Source organism: Sapajus apella, unplaced genomic scaffold (assembly GCF_009761245.1).
Source record: "Sapajus apella isolate SASKATOON/1434 unplaced genomic scaffold, GSC_monkey_1.0 scaffold56, whole genome shotgun sequence".
NCBI classification, from domain to species: domain Eukaryota; kingdom Metazoa; phylum Chordata; class Mammalia; order Primates; family Cebidae; genus Sapajus; species Sapajus apella.
In genome coordinates this window covers 7,502,716-7,513,641 of record NW_022436996.1, presented here as the reverse complement: position 1 = coordinate 7,513,641, position 10,926 = coordinate 7,502,716, and the positions used below count along the sequence as shown (strand labels likewise).

At 43.8% G+C, this 10,926-nt stretch overlaps 1 protein-coding gene across 2 annotated transcripts in view; it reads left to right on the top strand.

The window, feature by feature from the left end:
• The first annotated feature begins 3,384 nt into the window (after positions 1 to 3,384).
• The window catches only part of NUB1 (negative regulator of ubiquitin like proteins 1), a 36,585-nt gene continuing 29,043 nt past the window's right edge, over positions 3,385 to 10,926 (top strand). The window contains exons 1-2 of one of the 2 annotated variants that reach the window (XM_032244975.1): positions 3,385 to 3,485; positions 7,950 to 8,067. In XM_032244975.1, the coding sequence (XP_032100866.1) occupies positions 7,951 to 8,067 (117 nt within the window). In that variant the 5' untranslated portion in view covers positions 3,385 to 3,485; position 7,950. Of the gene's footprint in view, positions 3,604 to 7,949; positions 8,068 to 10,926 lie in introns of both variants that reach the window. The other variant, XM_032244976.1, reaches the window with a different exon arrangement.

The following is a 10,926-nucleotide window of genomic DNA, read 5'->3' as shown; positions in this document are numbered from 1 at the left end:
ACCGCAACCTCTGCCTCCTGGGCTCAGGCAATTCTCCTGCCTCAGCCTCCTGAGTAGCTGGGATTACAGGCATGCGCCACCATGCCCAGCTGAGTCATCTGACAATCTTAAAAGATAATGTATCTTTTTTCCTGGTACCTTTTAAGATTTTATCTTTGTCTTTGATTTTCAGTGGTCCTACTAGAATGCACTGGGTGTGGCAGACTGTATTTATCCTGCTTAGAAATCATAGAACTTATAATTCGATGTCTTTGATCAGTTTTGTGAAACTTGGACTCTTATTATCTCTGCAAATATTGTTTCTGCCCCATTCTCTCTTTCTCTGGGAAACTGAACACCTGGTAGACCTTTTCATCATGTCCCATGTGTCTCTAATGCTTGTTTCTGTATTTTCCATTTTTTTCCTCTGTGCTTCAGTTTGGATGTTTTCTATCAATGTTGCCTGCAGCTCACTAATTGTGTCTTTGGTTGTGTTTAACATCCAGAGTTCACAGCCTCATTTATTATACTTTTCACCTCTAGAGTTTTCATTTGATTTATTTTTATAGATTTCAATACTCAGGAGAAAATTTTCATCTTTTTCGCTGTTTTCTTGAACATGCTCATCATAGTTATTTCAGTCAGGCAACTCCAATATCTGACTCATCTGTGTGTCTGTTTCTATTGCCTTTTTCTTTCTGTCATTTATCTAGCAACTTTTTAATGAGATGCCAAATATAGCTTCTAAAAACTTGTAGAGGCTTCAAATGTTATCCTCTCTGGAGGGTTTTCCCTTTCCTCCTCAAAACCAAAGGGGGGAGTGGCCGATAACCTTCATCCAATCAGGCACTGCGTGGAGTGGAGGCTGGGCTGAGGCTCTGGTAGGGTTCAGGCTACCCTTCCCCTACAGTTTCCAGCTGGGAACATGGTGTAGGCTCTGCAGTGACCCACTTCTGCCACCACCCCAGCAGAATCTCAGACTTAAATCTTTGTTTTGCAAGTCTATCAAAAACTTCTGTTTTCAGGGGCCTTTCATGTAAGTTTCAGTTTATTGCCCCATACAAGCCTTGAATTCAGCAAATGTCCTTGGAATTTCCCCCAGGTCTCTGCAAGAGCTGTGTTGGTTTTCTGTCCCCAGCAGTGGTCCTCTGTGGTCTCAAAGTCTAAATTCTCAGCCTCATGCTTGTGTCCAGAATTGGCAAAAGCCCTCACACATCAAGCCGCTGCAGACATTAGCTCATCCGTTCAAGGTTCCCCATTCTGGGAATATCAAGTTCCCCCATTCTTGCCTCAGCAGCTTCCACTGCCTTCAAATCGATGTTTTCTGACTTTGCTTTCCAGCTTTTCCAGTTGTTGTTAGTGGGAGCCTTGGTCTCCTGTAAGCTGCTCGGTCACACAGGAGCCTGGACATTAAATTTCCTGGAGTACTACGTAAATGTAAAAGTGAAACTATCTTTCTTACTCATCTCAGAGAAAGCCCTCAGGAAAAACTGTCAGAACAGATTCTGCTGTCCTTCTATCTTGCTACAATGGGCTTGCTTCCTGACAAGCTAGAAGCCAACACCATGGCATCAACTTTTGAGAAAAGAAAGGCTTTATTGGGAGTTGACTGTCAAGGAGACACTCAACTCTGTCTCCTTGAGCTGGGGGCTGGGTTGGGTTTTATAAGCGTAGGGTAATGAGGTATGATCTGATTAGATTTTGCAATGAGGTGATGCTGGGATGATCATCTGACTGGACCCTGCCATGGAATGATGGCAGGGCTTGATCTGATTGCATTCTGTGTAAGGTCTTTTAGGCTGCCTGATGGTGCCATGGACGCCATGTTAACCTCTGTGACTTGCACAGACACTCCAGATGAGTTCCTGGAAAATCTAAAGCAACTGAAACATTGAAGAAATGATCAACCCCTGTGGCACCTACTTAATTTTGAGACATTCTCTGTTGTTCCTTATTCCCACCCTAATTGATAAGGTCATTGGAGTTTGTAACCGACCTTGGTCAACCTCATGACTCCAGACCCTATGACCCCCTTCCAGGTTGCAAACCTACGATCTCCTCCCAGCTTGCAAAACACTGCCCTAAAATGTAAGTTTCCACTGCCCACCCCAAACATATAAAACCAACTCCTATCCCACCGCCCTTCGCTGATGCCCTTTTCAACCTCAGCCCACCTCCACCCAGGCGAATAAACAGGCATGTTTCTACACAAAGCCTGTTTCGGGGTCTCTTCATTCAGAGCGGGCGTTTTAACATTCTGGATCTCACCATGCAGTGCCCATTTCTTAATTCGCCCCCTGCTTTGATCTGAGCACTGAGGTTCCGCTCCTGGTTGCATGCTTGGTTCATCTGGGCATCCTCAGGTTACAGGCAAGGTCTTCCATCTGGGAGTCTATGCAACTGAAAAACAGCTCACAACTTGGGTATATAAAAGTTGAATCAGATTGGTCTGGTGTGGTTATACAATTATTTAATATCCCTTTGTCAGAAGTAAAAATTACCACAAGTTTAAAGATCTACTGGCTTTTATTGATTCATGAATCAGGATGGCATCTTCTCTAAAAATTTAGAGACGGTGCTCCAGTGAGCTGGGCAGAGGAGGTGGGCTTTACAGGTAGAAAAGGACTGGAAAAAGCAGAAACAGGGAACGAAAAGCAGATTGGTCACTGCAAGGTTACAGCAGTCCCCTCTCATCCACACACAGGTGGCATGTCCCAAGACCCACAGCAGATGCCTGAAACCTCAGATAGTACTGCACCCTTTATATATACTACATTTTTCCTATACATACCTTCGATAAAGTTTATTAGGCACAGTAAGAGACTAACAACAGTAATTGATAGTAATAATAGAACCCTCACTGTTGACCACAGCCTTGGGCAGAGGGCCTTGGAAGTAGGGAGAGCTCCCTAGGTCTTGTGGTTTCCTAGTGGCCGTGGACAGCATGGGGGAGGGAATTCCCAGGGAGCAGCTTAATTTCTCCCTGCCCTCCACAATCCCACCAGGAAGCCCCTGGTGAGATTGTGGAGGGCAGGGTGAAAAGCCGCTGGTTTAGGGAGGGAGTTGACTCTCCAGCCTGGGCTGAGGGATGAGATGCCGGGTGGGACGGTCCCGACCCTCCCCGCCAACAAAGCCAGGATCAATTTCCTCTTGATAGCGGGCTGGGTCCGGGCGGGAGGTCCTGGAAGCCTGAGCCTGGGACAGCGTACACCGCCACCTTCCAGGTCTTAGTCCCGCAAGGTCTGGTCCTCGCCCAGCCCCGCCTCCACTTAGCCTCGCCCCGTCGCGGGCCCGCCGCGCGTTAACCACGCCCACACAACAGTATCTCCGCCCACCGCTGGCTTCGCCTTGGCCCCGCCCACAACCCTCCTTCCAAGTGGCGGCAGCGGGGGCGGGGACGGGGGCGGGGACGGGGGCGGGGCTGGCCTCACCCGGAATAAAAACAAACGGCGGTCGCTGCTGCATCCGGGCACTTTGCTGGTCGCGGCGGGCGGGGCGTGGCGCAGGTGAGGACCCGGCAGCCGAGTGTCCCCGACCCCGGCCTCAGTGGCGCTGCTCGTTGTCCCGGTTCCCAGCACGACTGGGCACCTCTACTGGCTGGCGTGGAGCGGCCGCGGTGCAGGGGTGAGCGGCCCTGCGGGCAGCCGGGCTGGGGCCAGAGCCGGGGCCGGGAGTGGCGGGCCGGGCTTCCGGACGCGCTGGCCGTTCGGGAACCTTTGGTTTGCGCTGAGTTAGGCAGAGATGTGGGGTATTTAAAAGAAAATATTGAGTATATTGGTTTGGGGAAAGAAAGCAATAAATATGTGTATAAAAATTAATTAGCGAAATAAGATGCTTGAATCATAACACTTACTCCGAGTATACCATTTGGGATTTATTTGCAATCAAAGCCAGATTTTCTTTGCTATTTAATGACATTTGATTTTCTCGAACCTTCACGACCTGATTCTGTAATTCCCATCTCCTTCCCTTTTATTTTTAATCAAGAATCTTTCATTTTCCTAAAAATGAATGTCTTGAAAAAAATGAATGTCTTGACTAGATACAGTTATGTTTCAACGATATATAATGTATAGTTGAAAAGCTCTTGCTAAAGGTTAGCGTTGACCAGTTCATTACAAAAGTGAAAGTGACATTTTAAAGGATCGTTATAACGTTTCACTTTCTGTTTGGAGCGTGGAGTTTAATGAGTTTCATCTTTTCTTGGTTATAATGTGGAACATTGTATGGCATGCATAAAACTTTTTCAGTTCTCATTTCGGTTAAAATTAAAAACTGACTATTAAACGACTTAAAATATGTCACCATTTATTCTGTTGTCTGTAAATGAAGTTTTAAGACAGTGGTTTAATTTTTTTTTTTTTTTAAGACGGGGTTTCACCATGTTGGTCAGGCTGGTCTCGAACTCCTGACCTCAGGCGGTCCACCTGCCTCAGCCTCCCAAAGTGCTGGGATTACAGGCGTGAGCCACGGCGCCCAGCCTAAATTTTTTTTTTTTAACGTTAAATTGTATGCCTTGTAGACCCTGGAGCTGTAGTTTGCTCCTTGGAGTGTCTGACACTAACTAAGTTTGTGACACCCCTTCGTCCTTCTGTCAAGTGGTGGCTTGAAAGACCTCTTTGGCTGGGCATGGTGGCTCACACCTGTAATCCAAGCACTTTGGAGGCCAAGGCCGGCGGATCACCTGAGGTCGGGAGTTCAAGACCAGTCTGACAAACATGGTGAAACCCCGTCTTTAAAAAAAAAAGAAAAAAAGATCTTTTTGAGGATAACTTCAGCCTTTCAAATTGCTTGGCTCCATAAACAGCCTGTGATATTACTCTCCCCCAGTGGGGAGACAGTGGGATTGCTGTGATATTTTATTCAGAATTTCTGAAGATTCATGAGCATGGTATGTAAAGTAGTCTTTTAAGTTACTTGTGTAGGGCTGAAGGCCACACAGGGTTGCGGGGTGTGCCTTATGCAGTGCTGAGGCACAGGATCCGAGAAATAAAGAGATAGGACACAGAAGTACAAGGAAAATGCAGCTGGGCTCAGAGGGCCACGCCACCTATGAGCGGAGTTAGGCGAGGCCCCGAATGTCCAGAAGCCAAAGTATTTATTGTGTATAGGTTGGGGGCAGGGCAGTGAGTGAAATCATCTTTAAGGATAGTGATAGGGTCATGAGCAATAAAACATGGGGTCCACCCCCATTAGGTCACCTAGGCTAGGAGGTGGACAGTGCGCAACAGGGGGCCCGTTCCCATGAAGGCAAGGGCCGTGTGCAGTAAGGGGTCCACCCCCATTAGGTCACCAAGGCTTGAAGGTGGGCTGTGCACAGTGAAGAGGTTGCAGTGTGCAATACTTCTATCTGGGGGCAAACTACTTCTAAGAAGATTTATAGGGGGATGTTTTAAGTCACATAGCAGTGGCAGAACTGTCAAGGTTACCGCCACCTTCTGGCAGCTTCCAGTGAGTTCTATGGGAAGATGCTTTTCAAGCAGCACAGTAGCAAGAGCTGATAAAGTTCACAGTCACCAAAGTGGATTGCTGGTCTGAGGGCATCCTTCCACAAGAACTGGAGCAAGGTCCTACAGCTCCTTTATCAGGAGGAGTGGCTCTTACCCCAAGCCTGCCATACCACGGGTATCTTTACAATACTGAACGCCGCCACCTGGGCCATGGATTCTTGTCCTGGTATAACTGTTTTTCCCTTAAATCATGATCTGCGCTGTGTCTGTTCTAGACATTCCTCCGATTATAAGCTGCTTATTCCTTAATTCATGCTCTGTACTGTGTCCACTCTAGGCATTCCTCCCATTGTGAACTAAGATATAGTTATATATATATGTAGGGACACTCATATTATCAACTGTTATATGATTATATATAGAGGGTTATATAAAGGGATTCTTCAGGCCCTAATTCTATAAATTAATATATGATTATATAAAGGATTATATAAAAGGAAATAGCTGAGTAGTAACACTATAAACTGAGATATTCTTCAAGCCCTAACTGTGCCAGGGTTCTGCTTAGCTCTCATTCCTTGGCGCCTCTATGGGGGATTACCCACAACTTGTATTTGAAAAGCCAACGCTCTAAGTACTCATATGCTTTGCTGTGATAAGCAGTTTGTCAGTGCTGGAAAATCGAGGATTCTCTTGTGGGTCCCCTAGGATATACACAGCACCTCCTTGGCTGTTCTTATTCCTTCCTCTTTTCTCCTCCCTGTCCTGATTAACCTAATTCTTGTCGCCGCACTAACATAAAATAGATTTGAACTTCCATGTAAAGAATACTTGTTTAGCGCCTTGCGCTGGCCAAAAGAAAAAAAAATTTAATTAAAAAAAAATAAAATAAATATTTGTTTATGAAATACACCAAAGCTACCAAACTTGATTTCAGAGTTGCATGAATTGGGTTTGGGAGGATGTGGAATACTGGCCTTCAATAGAAAAAAGAAATTTATTGAGCTCGGTAATAATTACTCATATATTTTTTTACTCTCTAGAACTTGTCTTCATCATTCAGGTGATAATAACATTTTTCTGTACTTACTGCTTGTCTGATTTGGCAGACCTTAAAGCGCTATACCTGCCGGCTGCCTCGCATCTCCACCGCTTCACGTGCACCTTTGAGTTGCTGTGCTAGGGATGAGTAGACAGCTCCATCGGGCTTGTGCTTCTCTGGGAGAGAGAAATTACATACATGGAGCAGACAAGCAGCAAGGGACTCCATGACAAAAGTTCAGAGTCCAGCATTGTGGGTGGAAGTTACGCTAGTTACGATGCCGCCTAATTTTGTGTCTTTGCCTGAGTCGTTGTACAAACTCAGGGCCCTGGTTTTCTCAGCTGTGAAATGATCTGATCAGTGTTAGATCTGAATAGCAGATGTGCTGTTAGGCTGTTAATCAGAAAATAGGAAAAGTTTTTCTAGTATTGTAATCTTTTTAATTTAAAAAATTCTGATGTAGAAAATACTTATATATTTATTTTTATTATTTTGAGACAGAGTCTTACTCTGTTGCCCAGGCTGGGGTGTAGTGGTGTGATCTTGGCTCACTACAGCCTCTGCCTCCCGGATTCAAGTGATTCTTCTGCTCCAGGCACCTGCCACCACACCCGGCTAAGTTTTTGTATTTTTTTTAGTAGAGACGGGGTTTCACCATGTTGGCCAGGCTGGTCTCGAACTCCTGACCTCAAGAGATCCACCTGCCTCGGCCTCCCAAAATGCTAGGATTATAGCCCTGAGCCACCACACCTGTCTGAAAATATTTATTATTGATAGTTTACAGTTCAAGCAAGCTTTTCTTTATATTTAACTACCAGGGTTGTTAGCCTTTTGTTTTATGTTAAACTAGCCAAAGTATGAGAGAATTTACAAGCTCATGCCTCTAATCCCAGCACTTTGAGAGGCTGAGGCTGGTGGATCACTTGAGGTCAGGAATTCTACCCCAGACTGGCCAACATGGTGAAATCCCATCTTTACTAAAAATACAAAAAGTAGCTGGGTGTGGCTGTAATCCCAGCTACTAGGGAGGCTGAGGCAGGAGAATTGCTTGAGCCCAGGGGGCAGAGGTTGCAGTGAGCCGAGATCACCCCACTGCACTCCAGCCTGGGTGACAGAGCGAGACTCTGTCTCAAAAAAAAAAAAAAAAGTTTACTACTTGAGAGAGCCATCTTTCCTGTTTTTTCTCTTTTCTCTTAGATAAGAGAATAGCAGGTTAAGAAATAGAAAAGTGTAATAATCCTTGCTACATATTAGCAACTTTGAAATACATATTTTGTATACATAATATATATAATTGAATGTATATATTTATATATTTTTAGAGAAGTCTGGAGCTTGTTTAAGCCATAGTAATTTAGATTTAATGAGAGAGGAAGGGAGCTCTGCTTACTCAACAAAACACCTTACCTTGTAGGTAAGTTATACAACATTTTAAAATGTGCTGTGGAGTTTTATTAATGTATTGTTTTGCTTTCAAGGATGGCACAAAAGAAGTATCTTCAAGCAAAACTGACCCAGTTTTTAAGGGAAGACAGAATTCAGCTTTGGAAACCTCCATATACAGATGAAAATAAAAAAGTTGGCTTGGCATTAAAGGTATTTGTCTTTTAAGACATCAATAATTAGCAGCATTATAAATCTCTTTGGTAAATAAGATTCGGAAGTGACTGGAAATTGTCAGGCATGACCATACAAACTTTCAGCATAGCCAAAAACATTAGTGGTGAGTGGGTACCCACTTTTTTTTTTTTTTTTTTTTTTTTTTTTTTTTTTTTTTTTTTTTGGAGACAGAGTCTTGCTGTGTAGCTCAGGCAATGGTGGGATCTCAGCTCACTGTAACCTCCACCTCCCAGGTCCCAGTTCAAGCAATTCTGCCTCAGCCTCCTGAGTAGCTGGGGTTACAGGCATGCGCCACCATGCCCAGCTAATGTTTGTATTTTTGTAGAGACGGGGTTTTACCATGTTGGTCAGGCTGTTCCTGAACTCCTGACCTTGTGATCTACCCACCTTGGCCTCCCAAAGTGCTGGGATTACAAGCATGAGCCACCGTGCCCAGCCAGTACCCACTTTTTACTACGAATTGACGTCCTTATTTTTGTTTACTAATATTTTATTCACATGAGGATGTTATCTGCTTTTTTAGGCATGTATTATTTTTAATATCATCACTGCATTATATAACATTATTCATCTGAAACTAATTTTGACCTGTTGGTGCAACAGTATTGGTGCCAGTAAGTTACTGCATTGTGTGTTCAGAGTGACAGTGTCTTGGTTCATTCTCGGCCCTCCTTGCTTGTCATCATCTGTTACAAAACAATTGATCCTTTCCCCCAGTTTTTTTGGATGCTATTTCTATCACTGTTCATTTTTCCAAAATAGGTTTTTTCTAACAATTGTGTCTCAGTTTTTTTATGGCATGATCACAAATGGTATTGTATGTAAGTGGTGTTTCTAGAAACTGAAGTCTGCTTGCTTTTCTAACCAGAAAAGCATTGCTCATTTTGGCTGGAAGTCTTACTTTTGCCAGAAATCTCTCATACTGGAATTTCCTAGCATGTACTTCTCTGCTCTCAGTCTGAGTATCCTGAACATGATGTAACATTTATCAGGGGCTAAGGATTGTCACAAGGCATTAAATTGCTCTGTGTTGTGACATAATGATGTGCTTGGGAGGTGACAAACTGTATTAGGGTCTTAGTTCTTTTATTTCTTCTGTTCCAGGCAGGCCTCACTTTGCAACCCACCTTCTGACCTTGCTTCTCAATTTACTTGTTACAGACTTGGTTCAGAAACTAGGCGTGGCATACTAGGAAAGATATTTGATGTTTGTCTCTGCCCTGGCAGAGCCAACACTCTTGGGATTTCCTGAGTGGCAAGCATCATGGGAACAACCTTTGTTCTGATGTGGCTTGGTTGCCCCTAGATAGCTTCAGGATGGGACTGGCCACCAAAAATGCCAAGCCTTGATCAGACACTTGAAACTTTCAATCCTTCTCTCCAACCTCTGGGCAGGGGAGATTGAGCTGATCACTAATACAAATGGCCAGTGATTTAATCAATCAGGCCTACATAATGAAACCTCCGTAGAACCCCTAAATGACAGATTTCGGGTAGCTTCCCAATTGGTGGACACATCCACATGTCGGGGATGTACACCCCAACTCCATGGGACAGAGGCTACTGTGCCCAGGACCCTTCCAAACCTTGTCTTAGTACCTCTTCATATGAATGGTCATTTGTGTCCTTTATAATGAACTATATTGGTAAGTATAGCATTTTCTGGAGTTCTGCGAGTTGTTCTAACAAATCATGGAACCTGAAGGGGGTGCTTGTGTGAACCCTTGACTTTGTAGCCAAGTCAGACAAAAGTATGGGTAACCTGGGGATGAGCTACTTGGTAAGTGGTGCCTGAAGTTAGGGCTTTTTTGTGGACTGAGCCCTTAAACCTGCGGAGTGTAACACTGACTCTGGGTAGTTAGTGTCAGAATTGAATCATATGACTTCCAATTGGTGTCAGAACTGGCTGGTGACAAGAGGAAGAAAGACATCCTTGCTAGTTAGGTTTTCTAAAAAATTCTAGAAAATTTTTTAAAAAGTATTTATAATGTACTAGGTTTAAAAATGTGTGTATATAATTAAATACAAAAATATAAAGAATGTATTTTTAAAATATGTTAAACACCCTTTATATAGGTATATTCTTCCTATTTTCCTACGTAACTATTTAAAAAGCACTATAAAAAAAAGTACTGCTGGACACAGTGGTGCATGCCTGTAGTCCCAGCTACTCAGGAGGCTAAGGCAGGAGGACCACTTGAACCCAGGAGTTGGAGACTGTAGTGTGCTATGGTCGCATCTGTGAATAGCTACTGCACTCCAGCCTAGGCAACCCCATCTCTCTCTTTTTTAAAAAAATTATTTATATATTTTTAAATTATACTTTAGGTATTTTTCCTAATGCTATCCCTCCCCAATCCCCCCACCCCCTGCTATTCCTCCCTAGCCCCTAACCCCCATGCCCCGGTGTATGATATTCCCCTCCCTGTGTCCGTGTGTTATCACTGTTCAACACCCACTTATGAGTGAGAACATGTTTTCTGTTCTTGTGTCAGTTTGCTGAGAATGATGGATGGTTTCCAGCTTCATCCATGTCCCTGCAAAGGACATGAACTCATCCTTTTTTTGGCTGCATAGTATTCCATGGTGTATATGTGCCACATTTTCTTTATCCAGTCTATCACTGATGGACATTTGGGTTGGTTCCAAGTCTTTGCTATTGTGAACAGTGCCACAGTAAACATACGTGTGCATGTGTCTTTATAACAGAATGATTTATAATCCTTTGGGTATATAGCCAGTAATGGGATTGCTGGGTGAGACCCCATCTCTAAAAGAAAAAAAGGATATATAGGTTTAAGTTACGTTCTTTTCTTTTTTTTTTTTTTTTTTGAG